Consider the following 15,708-nt stretch of genomic DNA (forward strand, 5'->3'; position numbering starts at 1 on the left):
TGCCCCTCAGGAAACTGAGGCCGCGGCCGGAAGGGGCAGGCTTGGCACCCCCCAGTCCCCCTGGTTCCGTCTTGGTTCCTCCGAAGGCGGCTGGCCCAGCAGAAGGACGTCTGCAACCTGGGGGCCGGGGATCCGAATGCCCGCTGGGAAGGCCCTTACCTGGGTGCCTGGCTGGCCTCGGGGCATGAGGAGGAAGTGGGGACACCCGGGGTGCAGGGCCTTTTGAGCCGTTGGCCCCGCCCCTGGCAGAGGTTAATGATTACCCCACCGCCTGTCAATACTGATCACCAGGGCGGTTCGAAGGACGCAAACTGGACTGTGCCCGGGGCTGGCTGGGGCGGTTCCAGGAAGCATCGCCCTGAGCCCCCCGCACCCTCGTGGCACCGGTCCCAGCCCTCCACAGCCTGTCGCCCGAGTGTCTGGCCCTGCACCCGCCTGGCACGCCGCCCCACGCGCAGCCAGGGCCCACGGGACCAAACCTCGCTCTACCACAGACCCCCTGGACCCCCCACCACAGCTGCTCCCCCGAGGCCACAGATGATCCTCATGGGCGGGGGCTCTGTGCTTCTGACCCCCAGCCTCAGTTTCCCCACTGTCCCAGGGCACGGCACGAGCCCTTCCACATAGAGAGCCCTAAAGGCAGGCTGGCTTGGGTATTATAGCACGCCCCGCTCCAGTGCCCAGAGCTGGGACCCCAAGGCTGACACAGTCGCCTCAAAATGCCCATAGAAAGGGCAGGTCCAGGTACTCAAAGGCCCACAGGCCTTACTTTCTTTTTTCTTTTGGTTTTGGGCCGTAACTAGCAGGACTGGGGGGCCCCGTGGGGCTGGCAGCAGAGTCCTGCCACCTGAGCCACAGCCTGGAGACTGTCCAGTCAGGACCTGACAGCCAGGAACCAGGGGAACCAGCCAGGAACCCAGAACCCCAGACAGGCCCTCCTGAGCCAGGTGAGGCCGAGCCAGGCTATGCCGGGACACACACACACACACTGAAGTACGGAGCCAGGTGGGCCCCCGGGACCGATGTCCTTCACCCATTTCCTGCCATGTCCAAGGGCCCAGGGAGTGCCCCAGCCTCCTTCACGGGCAAGCCCCAGGGTTGGCCCCGACGGTTGCAGCCTTGGGTGGGGCAGGGCGGGTGTGGCGACCCCTGGCCACCAGGGTGGGGATCTGGACAGCGGCCAAGGTGGGCCGGGCAGGTAAACGGGACAGGCTGGCGGCGGACAGTTTATTCCACTTCATGCAGAGACTGACCCACTCGAGGCGCTTAAAAATAATACATTGAACACAGGAGTCCGGCCCGCCTCCCAGCGACGCGGACACTTGACTGAGGAAGGTCCGAGGGTCCGAGGGCCTCTGTCCCGGCCAAGGCAGCAGTGTGGGCCCAGGTGGGGGGGCGCAGCGGCCTCTGGCCCCGGAGGGAAAGTGCAGATCTTGGAGCGGGGAGCCCCACCCCGTGGGCGGCCCGGCGGGCAGGGCGGCTCCTTCCTGGTCCATGGGGCCACCTGGGGCGCGGCCGGCCACCCCACCGGGAGCCACCAGCGTGGCGGTGGGCAGCGTCCGCGGGTCCCGGCGCCCCGCTGCTCAGTCCTGCGTCTCGTCCGAGCGCCACTTGAGCGCCTGGTCCTTGTGCGCGTCGGGGCGGATCTGGTTGCGCATCCCACCCAGCAGGCTGGACGTGGCCTCCGTGGCCAGGATGAGGGGCTTCACCACTGTGGGGGGCAGCTGGCGGATCACGCCGCCCACGGCGCCCGTCAGCCCCTTCTGCTCGTGGCCCCGCGACGCCACGTCGCAGATGGTCTGGGCGGTGTCCAGGATGCCCTGCGGAGGGGACCGTGAGTGTGGGGTGGGGGGCGGCGGAGCGCGAGGGGCGGGGCGGGGGGCGGGGCACCCTCCGTACCTCACGGACAGTGTCGTAGGCCTTGGCCACGCCCTCCCGGAGGTCAGCAGGCTGCTGGCCCCTCCGCAGCCTCCGGCCTGAGCGCTTGTCCTGGAGCGAGCGCGACACGGGAACTGCAGGCGACAGGATGTCGTAGACGGTCTCGGCGGTGGCCTGGGGAGCACGGGGCGGGGGGTGGGGGTGCTACGTGAGTGAGGACCCACCTCGCCCCACGATATGGGGGTGTCCCAGGGCTCTGCTGAAGGGGCCCCACGGTGCTCCGCACCTTGTACCCAGCTTCCTGCCTGCCCTGCCCCTGTCCAGGCCTGGCAGTGACCCTCAATTGTCCCCCCAGTTCCTGCTCCCCTCATCCCCACACTCCGTTCCACGCCAGCATCACTTCACTCCTTGCCCGTCTCCCCCACCCAGACCCCAATGGGCAGCGCCCCCACAGTGCCCGCCCCCATGTAATGCTGGGCCAGCGCTCAGGGGCCACCTCCAGTGTCCCTGGGTCCGAGGACGCCCAGCCAGTCTCTGAAGCTCAGTGTCCCTAGCTGGGGGCAGGGGTCACTCGGCCAAGGCGCACACTGTGGACGCGCGCGGCCCGGGGCTCGAACCCTGGCCCAGGGAGGTGCAGCCGCCGAGACGCGTGGGTGGCGCCGGGCTCCTGGGCCACGCCCCTGCTGCTGCCCGCGAGCCCAGCCCGGGCGCCTCACACCTGGAGGGCCTCACCTGGATGGCCTGCACCAGCCGGTTGCTGAGCTCCAGGGCGGCGGAGGCCGTGGACGAGCCGAAGGAGGCGGCGCCGCGCTGAAGCCCCCGCATGAGGCGACCGTCCTTGCGGTACTGCTCGATGGGCAGCCACAGCAGGTCCCGGAAGCCCTGGACTGTGGGCGCCGGTCAGGGGCTCCCCGGGCACCCCGCGCGCCACCCCCTCCCCCCGGCTCCCGGAAGCGGCCACTCACAGAGCTGGACCACCGAGTGCATGGGGCCCACGCCGCCCAGCAGGCCGGGCAGCTGGTTCCGGCGGATGTCCTGCAGCCACTCGTTGAGCGCGTAGCCCAGAACCTTGTCCACGCCCAGCAGCCTGCGGGCGACAGGAGAGGGCCAGGGTGGCCAGAGTCCCCCCCACCCAGCTCCAGGGCCTGCCGAGTGGCAGGGTGGGGGGTCGGGGGCTCACCCGTGCCGGTAACACAGTCGCTTCAGCTTCAGCTCGGAGCAGTTGAGCTGGGCCAGGCCGATGAGGAGGCCGGCGAAGGTGCCCTGGCAGGGAAATGGGGTGCGGTTCCGAGAGGTGGCCCAGACCCCGTGGGCAGAGGCCCCCCCAACCCCTCGGGGCTCCCCGTTGGCCGCCCGCCACCTACCACCTGGTCCATGGTGACGTGCTTGCCGTGGTAGTCCAGCCAGATGGGCACCTCGGACGTGAAGCGGAACTCCCTGCAGGGGCCCGGGAAGGTCTGGGGTCACCGAGTGGCTGCCCCTCCCCCCACCGCAGCCCGCCCAGCACCCCCGGGGTCCTACCTGAAGTAGATGGGCTGCTGCTCCGTGGATGGGGTGCCGTGGGCAGCCTCGGGGGCCCCCGAAGTCTCGGCGCCCTCAGGCTGCCCATCCCGGGGCTGGACTTGGGCTTCTGGGTGAGCTGGAGGGGACGGAGGCACAGGCAGGTGGGACCAGGATGCCAGGGCAGCCCCCACCCTCGCGCCCACGCCCAGCGGGCTCTTACCCTCCGCACACACGTCCACGGGGACCAGGGGGTGGATGCCGGCCGCCAGGCTGGAGAAGAAACCCCTGAGGAAGAGCAGCGCGTCCTGCAGGGCGAGGGGCTGGTTGGGGCGGGGCCGGGAGGCGGGGGGTCGCCCTGCACTGCCCACCCCACCCCCCGCAGCCCACTCACCTGGTCCACGTTGAGCCGCAGCGGCATCAGCGAGACCCGCAGACAGCACTCGGGGCCCCCCAGGTTGGTCGCGGGGGCCACGTGCAGCGCCTTGATGGTGAGCTGGGGGGCAGAGGGCGAGGCCGATGAGGCCCCCACCCCCGGGGCTCCCTGTTCGCCACCCGCCACCCACCACCTGGTCCATGGTGATGTGCTTGCCATGGTAGATGGGCACCTGGGGCTCCCTGCCCCGCCCCGAGGCCTGCCCAGCTAGCCCGAGCATGCGTCCTAGTCTGCGACACACGTGTGTGTGTGCGCAGGAGCACTGTGCGTGAGTACCCGTGTCCCGTGCGCATGCAGTGCCCCATCCAGTGTTAGGTGTGCCAGCTCTGCCCACGCCCCTCCATGCCAGCCGTGCCCGTGGGCAAGTGTGTTCCGTGGCTGGCAGGCCAGTGCCCCCCTGATGAGCGCCGTGTGCCCGCGCACCATGTTGGAGTGGGCGCGCCGGGGCATGTGCTCGCTCGTGTGCAGGTGCAGGAACTTGTTGATCTGGGAGGCCGCCAGGCGGTCGCGGACCTCCAGCTCCTGCACGATGAACACCTGGCGGGACAGCGGCCGCTCCTCCAGCTCCCGGCCCGGGCCGGCGGGGGGCTCGGTGGGGGGCTCGGCCGGGTACACCTCGTGCTGAAAGCTCATCTGCAGGCAGAGCAGACCCGAGCTGTGCGGGGGATGCCACCCCGGCCTTCCACCACCCACGGGGCACCACGCCCCATTCTGGAGGCGGGGGTCCTCGGGAATCACTTGTGTGCCCGCCCCCCTCCTCACCCTCCCCTCCTGGGGCACAGCCTGGCTCCGCTCACCCCCCCGAACCCGGCCTGCACCCCAGTCACGGCAGCCCCCATCATCCAGCCCTCGGGGGCACTGAGGTGCACCCCAAGTGTGCTCAGCTGACCCTCTGCTGGATGGCAGAACCCCCTCCCTCCAGGCCGCCCTCCCGCCCCGCTGCTCCTTCCCGACTGGGCCCGTCCTGCCACCCGATGTCCACAGTGTCCCCGGCGGTCGGGGCCGCACCTTGCTGAGCTGGAGCTCCATGAGCACGTGGTGTTGCCTCCCGCTGCCCCCCTGGGTCCGCCAGGAGTTCTGGGGCCGGTTGGCGCCCGAGCTGCGGGAAGGGGAGCCCCGGTGGGCCCCGAGGCCAACTCTCGTCCTGCAGAGGGGCACAGCCCGCTGAGGCCGGGGGTCGGCAGGACCCCGGCCCGCAGCGCCACCACCCCGCCCCGGACCCAGACTCACCGGTGGCTGGGGTGGGCGCCGAAGTCCCGGCCGCCGTAGAGGTGCCAGACGAGCGACACCTCGCGCAGCGCCACGCGGGTGCAGGGCATCGGGAAGTGGGCCGGCGCCCGCAGCAGGTCGGTGCTGCCCAGCGGCCGCGAGAAGTGGCCGTCCTGCACCACGATGGGGCCTGGCTGCAGCTGCGTCACCACGGGCTCCCCGTCCCGGGGCTGCGGGGAACGGGGTGTGGTCAGCGCGGGGCTGCAGACCCCCCACCCCAGCTCTGCTCCCAGCAGGGCCCAGGGGACCAACCTGGGGCCGGCCACTTGCCCCTGCACCCGTCTCTAGCCCCACACCCCAGCTCTGAGAGCCATGACCCTGGAGTCAGGGGTCTCTTCTGGGGGTGGGAGTACGCCCCCTGGGCTTGGGGACCCCGCTCTGCCCAGGTACAACCTCCAGCCGAGGGAGGGCTGGGCCCCACCTCTGGCCTCTCTCCCAGCGGGGTCTCCAGAGGGCCTGGACCCCTCTCCTCTGGGCACCCCGTCCCCTCCCTGTGGGCCCGCCACCCACCGGGATGCCCAGGCCAGGGGCGTCCAGGATGCAGAACTCGTCACTGTCCAGCGTGTCTCCGTCCGCCTCCTCTTCCTTTTCTTCTTCCTGGGGCTCGCGGCAGGATCCCGTGGGGTCGCCCCCTGGGCTGGTGGGGGGCTGGGCCCCGCTCCGTTCACCCGGGAACAGGTAGACCGACACGGGCGAGGCCCGAGGCAGGGGGCCGCCTGCGGAGGGAGTCGTCGGTGTATATGGGGGGGGCCGCCCACTGGGGGCCACTCTCCGCACCCCAGGACCGCCCGCCCACCTGAGGGCTGGGCCAGCTCCTGCAGGCCGCGCTCGGGGTCCAGGAGGGCGTCGGCCAGGTCCCGCTGGTTGATGATGGCCGTCTCCACCGGTGGGCAGGTGGGCAGCGAGGCGGGGCTCTCCGACAGCTGGGGGGGGGGGCACCATCAGTGTCGGGAAGTCCCCAGGGCGCCCCGGCAGTGAGGGGTCGGGGGTCCTGGCGAGCCTCACCTGCACCTTCTGGCCGGCGATCTCCGTGGGGCTGGGGGGCCGGGCCGGGGGGTGCAGGTCGCCCGAGCTGGTGACATACTGCAGCAGGTTGACAAGCAGCGCACAGGAGTCGGCACAGCTGTGCACGTGCACCACGTTGTTGGAGCAGCGGAGCTCGAAGCGCGGTTGGGTCTGCGGGGTGGGGGGCCAGGACCGTGAGAGAGTCAGCCCCGCAGAAGGTTGCGGGTGGGGGGTGGCAGGGCCACCTCAGCCAGCCCCGCCTGATGGGCGGAGAAATGTGGGGCTCGGGGGCCCGGCTCTGTCCCCCGCTCACCAGCTTGCCCTCCGTGTCCCCCTTCCAGGTTTTGATCACGAGCTCCAGCAGGTCAACATCCAGCACGCAGACGTAGTCTGAGGCAAGAGCGGGAGGAAGGTTCTAGACGGCAGGGTTGCTGCAGCAGGGGGAACCCGGGCTTTCTGGGGGTGTGGCCCACAGGGGTGTGTGTGTTGGGTGGGGGGGGTGTCCCGGGCCCTGCCCACCTCGCCTCAGGTCCAGGCTCTCCACCTCACACTTGTCAGACAGGTACAAGGCCGAGTCGTCCAGGATGAACCTGGGGCAGAGCAGGGCTGAGGGTCAGGGGGGCAGACAGGACCTCAGTGGGCCGGGGACGTGCGCCCCGCACCCCGGGCCGACTGCCGCTGCCTCTCACGGCCACCATCCGAGTTCCGTGACGCTGTCGCAACGAGCCCCCTCCAGCCCGACGAACCCCTAGGTCGTGTGCACTCTCGTTCCTTTCTCCACGAAGCCCCCACACCCAGTGTCTGCAGGAACCCCCCACTCCTGGCCTCACTTTGCCTCTGAGACCAGGCGGGAATCTGGGGGTTTCTGGCCGGTTCCGTCACTTTGGACTCCCCCCATCTCCTCACGCGCTCGGGACTGCCCCCGGGAAGCGGAACCCCTTCACGCCTGCACCGGGGCCAGCGCCCCACGCGCCCCACGCGGCCAGGAAGGCCCGGCGAGGCCCCAGGCTGGCGCTCACCTGAGCAGGAAGGTGGACGTGTCCATGATGATATTGCTGGACAGGGAGAAGCTCTCGGCGGTCAGGAGCACACGCACGGGGAGGTAGAGGGGCCTGGGGGGGGGGCACATGGGTTGGAGGTCATGTGAGTCAGTACCAGCTCCGCTCCAGGGCGACCTCCCCCCCGTCCCCCTCCCCCGCACCTGTAGTCAACAGCGCAGGACAGCAGGTGTGTGTGCAGCACCGTGATGACCGTCGGGGGCAGGTAGCCCAGGATGGGGTCGTCCAGCACGTCGAGGAACTCCAGCAGCTGTGGGGAAGGGCGGTGAGGGGGATGCCGTGCCTGGGGACCCCCACCCCGGCCCCTGCCCACTGGCCCCGCCCAGGCCCCCGGCCCCACCTGCGAGTACCAGCTCTGTCCTGGCAGGGCCGTGCGGTGGCGCAGGGTGGCGCGGTACAGCCGCAGCGTGACCAGGAACTCCTGGGGGGGAGGACCGTGGTCAGAGGGGGGGGTGTCTGGTCCGGTCACCCGAGAGGCGGCGGGGCGGAGGTCTGGAGTGACCGCTGTACCTTGATGTTCTTGTGGGGGTCCAGGTGGATGCGCACGGCGGTGGACAGCATGTTGGGGGCCCGCCCCTGCCCCTTGCGCCCCGAGGCTCCGCGCTCCACCACGCCTTCCTCCGACGGGTAGATGGTGGCGGCCAGCTGGGCCGGGGGCGCGGAGCTGGGCAGCTCCAGCTGACTGGGCAGCGGGTAATCGTCCACAGCCGCTGGGGAGGGAGCTGGTGAGCCCCTGCCAGCCAGCCGGCTCCACCCTCGGCTCCCCCCTCCCCGCCGCCCCCCACACCCGCCCGCCCCGGGAGACTGGCCCCCAGCCCTCACACCTCGGTGGTAGAGAGCGGCCTTCTCGGCCTCCAGGCAGAAGTAGCCGAGGCCTGGCTGGCCGCGGTACTGGGCGACGTTGAACAGGCGGCCTCGCTCCACGTCTAGCACCAGCTCCCCGTGTGCGGCCTCCAGGCGCCTCCCGGCCTCATCCTGTCCGGGGGGCACAGGCCTGGTCTCAGTGGCTCTGAGCGCCCACCCCCCGGGGGGTGTGGGGGGCCTGGATCCCACATCCCTGCTGCCGAGAGCTGCTGCTACTCTGGGGTGCCGGCCTGGGCGCTGCCCTCACCTTGGTGTCGCAGAGTACAGTGACCCGCCCCTTCAGCACCGTCACCAGCGTGGAGAAAGAACTTTGGGCATGAGGGCCCGGCGGGGCCTCAGGGGTGGGGGGCTGCGGGCCGGAGGGTGCCCGTGCGGAGACAAAAGGGGCGTCGTCCTCCTCAGAGTCTGAGTCTGGGGAGAGAAGGGGGCTGCATGGGCAGAGAGCCCCGAAAGGTACCCCCACTCCCCTGCCCCGCTCCGGAGGGGAACCCCCCCGCCCTGCCCCGCCATACCCAGCTTGAAGGCCGACTTGCACATCTTGAAGTGGTCGCTCCAGAAGCCCGAGGGGTCCTGGTCGCCTGGGGGCTGGGCGGGGGACGGGGCGCCGGGCAGCAGGTCTGGGGGCTCCCACATGAGCAGGTCGTTGTTGATCCTGAGACCGACAAACAGATGGACGGATGGATGGATGGATGGATGAATGGACAGGTGTGTGGGCGAGGGTCTCCGGGCGCCCTGCCCCCACCTGTTGTAGAGGCTCTCGTAGAAGTCCTTGCTGGGCAGGAAGATGTGGGCATTGGGCAGCAGCAGCTCCAGGCAGCAGCGGGACAGGGCCAGCGCTCGGTTCTGGAAAGCCCGCATCTCCTCGGCGTCCCCGGGGATCACCATCTAGGGGCAGGCGGGCACCATGGGACCCTGGCTCCCCGCGGAACCGGGCCCGGGGGACGCGGGGCCGGGCTCACCTCCTCCGTCTCGTACATGGTCCGCTTGGCCGAGAAGGGCGAGGGCTCGGGCTCCCCCAGTTCACAGGGGCTCTCGGCCGACAGCGCCAGCTCCTCGGCCCTCTCAGGCACCGCCTCCCACTGTGTGCTGCTGAGCTGGGGGTGCAGGGTCACCACTACCCTGCCGGGAGACAGGCCCGTCACTGGCCTGTGGCCTCGTGTCACCGACTGTCCCCACCCCCCCACCCCTGGGGCTTCACTTACTGGGGAAAGAAGCACTTGCCCCCGGGGTTCTCGGGGTCCGGGGCTTTGGAGGCGCGCAGGCAGGGGACCGGGGGCTTGTCTCCGTCCTTGTAGGTGCCTGAGGGAGAGGGGGGTCGTTCCGGCTTCTCTCCTTGTCTCCCCCCAGCCCCGTGCCCAGTGGGTGCCCAGCCTGAGACTCCGTGGGCAAGACTTTGGGGAGCCTGAGCCCACCTGCCGCCCGGGGTGGCTGTCCCCCGAGTCTCACCGTGCAGGTCGGAGCAGGTGAGCTCCAGTCGGGTGGGGGCCGGGGGGCCGGGCCCGCTGCTCAGCTCCGAGCGGAACTGGGGCTCAGTCAGTTCCAGCTGCAGCTGCTCGGCCCGGAAGCCGCGGCCGGCCCAGGGGTCGCGCTCAGGCCGCAGGTCGGCGATGGGGAAACGCAGCCGCAGGGTGGCCCGGGGGGCAGAGAGGCGAACCACGGTTTGCTGCTCGGGGGCCGGCGGGGTCTCGGTCTGTGCAGGGGGTGGGGGGAGGTCGAGCAGGGATGTCAGAGCTGCCCCAGGGCTCCTGCCGCCCCAGCCTGGTCCCGGGGAGGCGCCTCACCAGCAGACCCGTCGGGGGAGGCTCCGTGGGGGGGACGCTGGCCTGACGCAGCAGGACCGTGAGCCGGTGCAGGACCCCCAGTTCCACGTCCGCCTGGAAGGGGGCCAGGTCCAGGGCCAGTTCCGAGTGGCAGTGACAGGCTGCGGGGCGCTGGGGGCGGCTCTGAGTGGGGGGAGGGGGTTCAGGTCAGGGAGGGCTGCCCAGAGGGGAGCGTGCAGGACGGCCAGGGGTCCCGAGCTAGACGCTGCGCCCAGCAGGGGGCTCGGGAGGGAAGGGGGGGACCCTCACCTCCCCTGCAGCTCAGAGCTGGACCTGCTGAACCCACCCCAAGGAGCCAGGCTGGCCACGCAGAGCAGCAGGGGAGACGAGAGGACCTGCCTGAGCAGAACGTGTGGGAAGGTCGGGGGGGGGGGGGGCGGCGGGGCAGGGCCCCCAGGCCTGGCATTACCTTGGACACGCGGCGCAGCGTCTGCGTGTGACGAAGGTGGGCACAGGGCCGGGCTGAGGCCTGGGAGCTCGCCTTGCCCGGGAAGCTCAGGATCTGGGGGGACCCGGTAGGCAGGTCAGGCCGGTGCCAGGGATGCCCTATGCCACAGACCCCGCCCGGCTCCCCGCTGGCCTGGCCCGCACCTCGGTGTACTCGGGCTCCTGGGCGCCCCTGGGCCACAGACACTCCAGCACCTCGAGCTGCCCGAAGTGGATGTCCGAGCTGGTGGTGCGCCGGCCCCGGCCCGTCCGCAGCTCCCAGGACAGCTGCACGGCCGTGCCCGTCAGCCTGCAGAGGAGACGCTGGGGTGAGAGGCGGTGGCAAGGGGGACGCAGGGGTTCTGCTTGGGGCCCCGGCCTGGGGGGGGTGGGCGGGTACCGGACGTGGCTGCAGGGACAGGCCGTCTGGAAGCGTGGGCGAAGGTGGTGGAAGTCGCGGGAACCAAAGGGCCCATCCTTGGTGGCTTCGAACTCGGCAAAGAAATGTGTGGCGAGGTCAGGCGGGCCGGAAGCCGGGGCTGATGTCTGGAGCAAGGTCAGGGTCATCCCCCCCAAGGTCATCTTTAGCAGTGAGTCAGGGCGCAGGGTGTCCGGGAGGGGTGCAGGAGCCGGCTTGCCTGGGGCGGGGGAGGGGGGAATGACACAACACAGGCTTCAGCAGGGCAGATGCCAGGTGGGGGCTTGGGGGGGCCTGGGTCGGGTCCTCAGACACCATCTACCCCAGGGAACTGTGTCTGAGCAGTGGCGAGCACAGGGCTAAGCAAACAGACTTCAGCTCCGCCTGGTGCCACTTTGATGACACGAGGCCGTCCCTCCACGCAAAGCCGGGGACGTGGTCAGGTGGGCTGAAGGTGGCTTTGTGAGAGTGAGGCCCCAGTTCAAGTCCTGGCACCGCACAGTCTGGAGACGCCCTGACCCTCCAAAGCGACCCCCATACCAGCACCCACCCGAGAGGCAGACACAGTACTCGGGCAGCTGCCCCACCACGGGGCCTCCGGACTGCTCGCTGGCAGCTGTCACGTCAGGGTGCCATCCCCACTGCCCCCGGGCCGAGGCCCCCTGGCGCTCACCGACGGGGCGGGCCTGGGTGGAGAGACGGCGGGTGCTGCTGGCCTCACTGCGCATGGAGGATGCCAGGTCCACGTCGGAGAGGGACAGGTCAGACACGGCGGATATGGCGCTGCTCGTGAGGCCGGTCATGGAGAAGAAGAGGTCTGCGGGCCGGGGCTGGGGTCAGGCACGGTGATGGCATGGCATGGCCCCCCGCCGCCCCCCGAGGATGCCCGGGCGTGCTCACCGCCACCAGTGCTGTCCAGGCTGACGAGGGGGTTGAGGGGGTCGGGGCTGAGGGGCTCTGCCCCCGCCTGCAGCTGCTGGTTCAGGTCCTGCTCGATCAGCCACAGGTCCTCGGCCCCCAGCGGGCGGCTCTTGTTCAGCTTGTCGGCCAGGCCTGGGGTGTCTGGGGGGAGACGCGGCCTCGGGTGTGGGTCACCCGCTTGCCACCAACCCCACCGCGCCCCCCGCTCCCGGAAGGCGCCTCACCTGGGAGGTTCATGGCGCCCAGCAGCTCCTGAAGCTGCTGTAGCTGTCGTGGGGTGAGGAGCAGGTGCAGCGAGCCCAGCTGTCCGGCCACCTCCAGCTGCGGATGGAGGACAACGGGCGCCCACTCGCCTCCTGCCCTCTTTCGGGGGGGGGGGGGCCGGGGACCCACATCCGACCAGGGAGTGAGGACACCCCCTCCCGCCTGGCCCCTTCCTTTTCCCATTGCCCTGCTGGGGCTGCCTCCTGGGTGCCCCCCACACCCCCGGGCGCTCCCACAAGGACGCAGGCAAAGCTGTCACCAGCCAGCTGGGTGACCATGGCCAGAGCCTGGCTTCTCTGAGCCTCAGGTCTCTGACAGCAGAGGAGGCAGAAAGTGTCCCCCCAACCCTGGTGCTTGGGCCAGCCCTCCCGTTCCCCCCCCATCCCCCATCTCCCCATCCTAGGCAAGATTTGCATCACTGGGGGGAGGGTCTCGTCCGGGCGCGGGGCCCACCTTGGGGCCCGGGAAGGCCTCGTTCTGCTTCAGCTTCACTGTCAGCTCCATGTACCCCGAGCAGCTCCCAATCTGCAAGGGGGACGCGGGGGGGTCCTCCTAGGAGGGGTTCAGAGGGGAACTCAGGGACTGTGGGAGGCAGCGGGGAGGGGGGAGGAGGTCAGAGGCACCGGGGTGCAGTCGGGAGGAGGCGCACCTGTGCGGGGAGCTCCTCAAAGTGCAGGCGGACCCCCGCCAGCTGCAGCAGCTTGTGCAGGAAGGCGGGGGGCTGGTGCATGTCCACGGGGGGCGCCTGCCCGGGCTCCCGCACCGCCTCGTCACAGTACTCCAGTCTGGGGGGGCGCAGGGTCAGCTGGGGCCCGGCCACCCCAGCCCGAAGCCCCCACAGCCGGGCCATGCTCGCTCACTCTCTGGGTGTGGCCCGATCCTCGGGGTCCCTCCCATTCTGCTCCACCTGGTCCTTGCGTGCCCCACCCCCCACCCAATGGCCACCTCCTAGACCCCGACACTTGCCCGGGCACTTCCCAGAAGCCCCGACTGGAGCAGGATGGGGTGGGATACATCACGGGCAGCCCATGGGCCCCCTCACTCCTCTTCCTCCCAACAGTCCCCCAGGCCTGGCCTGGCCCTACCTTTGCACATGAACTTCCAAGGCCATGCCGTGTTCCCGGTCCCCGGGCTGGTGCTCCACCCTGACCACAGAGTCCAGGAAAGTCACCTTGACTCTGCGCAGCACTGCGGGGGGAGGACAGGGCAGCAGCGGGGGGTCACGGGGCTATCCAGGCCTGCCCATGGGTGGCCAGAGAGGACGCGTCCACTCACCAGTCTCGATGGTCTGGGCAAACATCTCCAGCCCCTCCAGGGGCTGCGGCGGCTCTGACGGCTGGGGCAGCTCATCTCGCAGACACTCCTGGGCGAGCTGCATGCTGGTGGTCATGCGGGACGTTGTGCTCTGCCACTCAGCCGCCCCAGGCCCTGCACGGCACGGAGGGGCTCTCAGAACAGCTGGGGGTGGGGTGGGGGGCGGACAGCCCTCCCCCCCAGCGGGGTCCCCCTTGCCTGCGCTCACCTGGGCCGGGCCGGCGGGGCTGCAGGGTGAGCTGAAGGCCGGACACACGCACCGTGCAGTGGTCGGTGAGCAGCGCGGCCCAGGGTACGGCCACCTCGATGGCGCCCACGAAGCCTTCCACCAGCTCCAGGGGTGACTCCACAGACTCCAGGACCTCGTTCACCGACTGGGAGACGCGAAAGGTGGCTCAAGAGACCCAAGTGCAGGGAGAGAGCCCCCCAACCTGTCGGCTCGCCCTCCCGGCCCGCCTCCTGCTACTCCATCAAATAAGCCTGATCTTTGCAGCCCAAGGAGAGCGCGGGTGATACGTGCGGGCAGGGGTGTGAGCCGTGCAGGCAAAGCCTGGTGGTGAGAGGCAGCACCCCCATATTTGCTCAGCAGCCAGGAGAGGCAGGGTCTGAGGTGACTTTCCTCTATTCCAAACTTGTGGGTGCACTGTTGCTGACGCCCAGAGTTGCACCCCACCAGCCTCTCCGCAGCACCCCAAGAGCTCTGGGGCTGGCAGCCCGAGAAATCTCAGGAAACACGGTGTGCACAAATGCGCTCAGAGCCACAAGGCCTCAGGTGGCATCCTGCGAGGCAGGGGGAAACTGAGGCCTGGGCTAGTCTAGTGGGGAGCACACTGGCCCAGCAGGGGTGCACCTTCCTGGGAGAGGCCAGGAGGGTGGCGGGAAGCCAGAGAAAGGCTTCAGGACTGGGGTTCGCAGCCAATAGCCACTGACCCCCAACCACCTGGGAAAGGCCGGGAGAGCCCCTCAAGCCAAAGATTTCCAGGCCAGGTCGCAAGAGGCCAGGGAGCCGCAGGAGGGCTGACCCGGGGCGGCCGCTGGGGCCTTCCACTGGTGGTGCCTTCCTGGGCTGGCTGAGCTGTGAGTCACCGCCCCTCGGCGCCCCCAGCCCCAGCCCTGACCCAGACTTTCCCCCTCGGCCTCCCAGCCCCGCGGGGTCTCCTCCCGGCCCGAGGTCGCCTCCCCACCGTCGCGGGGGGGTGGGGGGGCCGGGCTGCCCCCGACCCCCGAAGCCCCGCCCCCGACGCCCGCTGGCTCCGCCCACCCGCCCAGAGCAGGAAGTAGGCGCACGAGGTGTTGATCCACACGGCGCTGACGCTGTTGTTGACAGCCACATCCGGAGGCGAACCCCACCCGCCGGGCCCCGGAGGTCGGGGCGCCTCCCCCTCCCCGGGGCCTCGGCGGGGCGCCCGACCCCCGGCTCCCCGCTCGCCGCTCGGCCCCGGCTCGGCCCCCGGGCACCGGGCACTCAGGCCCCCCGCTGCTGCGCCGCTCCTGGCGCTGTCGGGACAGGTGACAGCCCAGCCCGGCCTCAGTTTCCCCTCTGAAGTGAAGACCAGCGCTCTGCCCGCCCGGCAGCAGGCTCCGGGGGCGCCCAGCCCCGGCCCCGCGGACGCCCGCACGCCAGGACTGCCCGGACACCTCTGGCCTCCCGGCGCTTCGGCCTCTCCCCGGGGATCGGGAGGCTAAGCCCCCCGCCCCAGCCGCCAGCCCCCTCGCGGGCCCGGGCGCGGTGCCTCACCCAGTTCTCCAAGTGGATGTCCCGCAGGGCAACGCTGCCCTTGTACAGGTCGAGACTCAGCTGCTCCAGGCTGAGGTGCTCCTGGAAGAAGTGACCCAAGTAGTGGTGCAGCAAGTAGCGGCACACTCGCTCTTTCACACAGTTCGACCACGGCCACAGCCATCGTGACATCTCGGAGGGCGCCGGGCCCGGGCCGCCTCCGCTCGCCGCCCGCCGGCGATCGCTGTCCGGCTGGCGCTGTTCACGAGAGCCCCCGGCTTGCCCCGCCGCTTCTCACGGCGCCAGGCCGCGCCCCCGGGCGCCGGGCCACGCCCCCCGCGCGCGCTGCCATTGGCCATCGCGGAGGGCGCGATCCACTGATTGGCCGCGGGGGCGGGGCCTGCGGGCGCGCAAAGGGACAGGACTCTCCGCAGGATCGAGTGCTCCCAATTTTGATTTACGCTTGCGTATGAATTCCGAGTGGGAGGACCTTTAACCTCCCTTCCACGGGCTCTTCCGAAGGCTGGGGCTGGAGTTGTCAGCGCGGCGAGGAGTGCGCATGCCCCACCGCTGGGCGGGGAGTCGGGACGGATTTAAAGGGACAGCGTCTCGCCAAACTTCGTGGTCCGCTTCCCCGGGGAATAAAGTGAGTTGGTGAGTTGGAGTGAGAGCCGCAGCACCCAGCGGTAGAAGCGAGTGAGGGCTTCAATATTTGCAGAAGCACTTCCCCTAGCTTTGACTCCTTGCACGCTCTTAAAACCCCCCTAAGCTAAAGATCATTATCGGCACTTGGCAGTTAAGAAAACATTTTATCAAAA

At 70.2% G+C, this 15,708-nt stretch overlaps 1 protein-coding gene across 1 annotated transcript; it reads right to left on the reverse strand.

The window, feature by feature from the left end:
• Positions 1 to 1,208: 1,208 nt before the first annotated feature.
• On the reverse strand, positions 1,209 to 15,346 carry ATG2A (autophagy related 2A). Its single transcript, XM_056131754.1, has 41 exons — positions 14,912 to 15,346; positions 13,382 to 13,547; positions 13,135 to 13,287; positions 12,945 to 13,047; positions 12,509 to 12,644; positions 12,313 to 12,411; positions 11,820 to 11,916; positions 11,581 to 11,736; positions 11,348 to 11,491; positions 10,657 to 10,894; positions 10,422 to 10,566; positions 10,240 to 10,332; positions 9,792 to 9,953; positions 9,457 to 9,700; positions 9,213 to 9,309; positions 8,970 to 9,129; positions 8,753 to 8,895; positions 8,523 to 8,662; positions 8,258 to 8,421; positions 7,971 to 8,121; positions 7,657 to 7,856; positions 7,487 to 7,567; positions 7,290 to 7,396; positions 7,108 to 7,200; positions 6,608 to 6,678; positions 6,402 to 6,478; positions 6,089 to 6,259; positions 5,880 to 6,006; positions 5,594 to 5,799; positions 5,045 to 5,253; positions 4,823 to 4,958; positions 4,238 to 4,447; positions 3,773 to 3,874; positions 3,602 to 3,686; positions 3,400 to 3,517; positions 3,243 to 3,315; positions 3,059 to 3,141; positions 2,844 to 2,965; positions 2,611 to 2,765; positions 1,900 to 2,052; positions 1,209 to 1,820 (listed from the first exon to the last, which is right to left on the reverse strand). The coding sequence occupies exons 1-41, from the start codon at positions 15,080 to 15,082 to the stop codon at positions 1,584 to 1,586; spliced, it is 5,778 nt and encodes a 1,925-aa protein (XP_055987729.1). The 5' UTR covers positions 15,083 to 15,346; the 3' UTR covers positions 1,209 to 1,583.
• Between the last annotated feature and the right edge of the window lie 362 nt (positions 15,347 to 15,708).

This window comes from Sorex fumeus, unplaced genomic scaffold (genome assembly GCF_029834395.1).
Source record: "Sorex fumeus unplaced genomic scaffold, SorFum_2.1 ptg000093l, whole genome shotgun sequence".
In the NCBI taxonomy this organism is placed as follows: Eukaryota; Metazoa; Chordata; class Mammalia; order Eulipotyphla; family Soricidae; genus Sorex; species Sorex fumeus.

Excerpts from the sequence above, each read along its gene's own strand:
- ATG2A (XM_056131754.1), bottom strand. The coding sequence starts at position 15,082 with ATGTCACGATGGCTGTGGCCGTGGTCGAACTGTGTGAAAGAGCGAGTG. Across the intron at positions 10,333-10,421 it reads AGGAGCCCGAGTACACCGAG|ATCCTGAGCTTCCCGGGCAA; the intron begins GTGCGGGCCAGG and ends GGGTCCCCCCAG. Across the intron at positions 8,896-8,969 it reads CCATGTACGAGACGGAGGAG|ATGGTGATCCCCGGGGACGC; the intron begins GTGAGCCCGGCC and ends GCCTGCCCCTAG.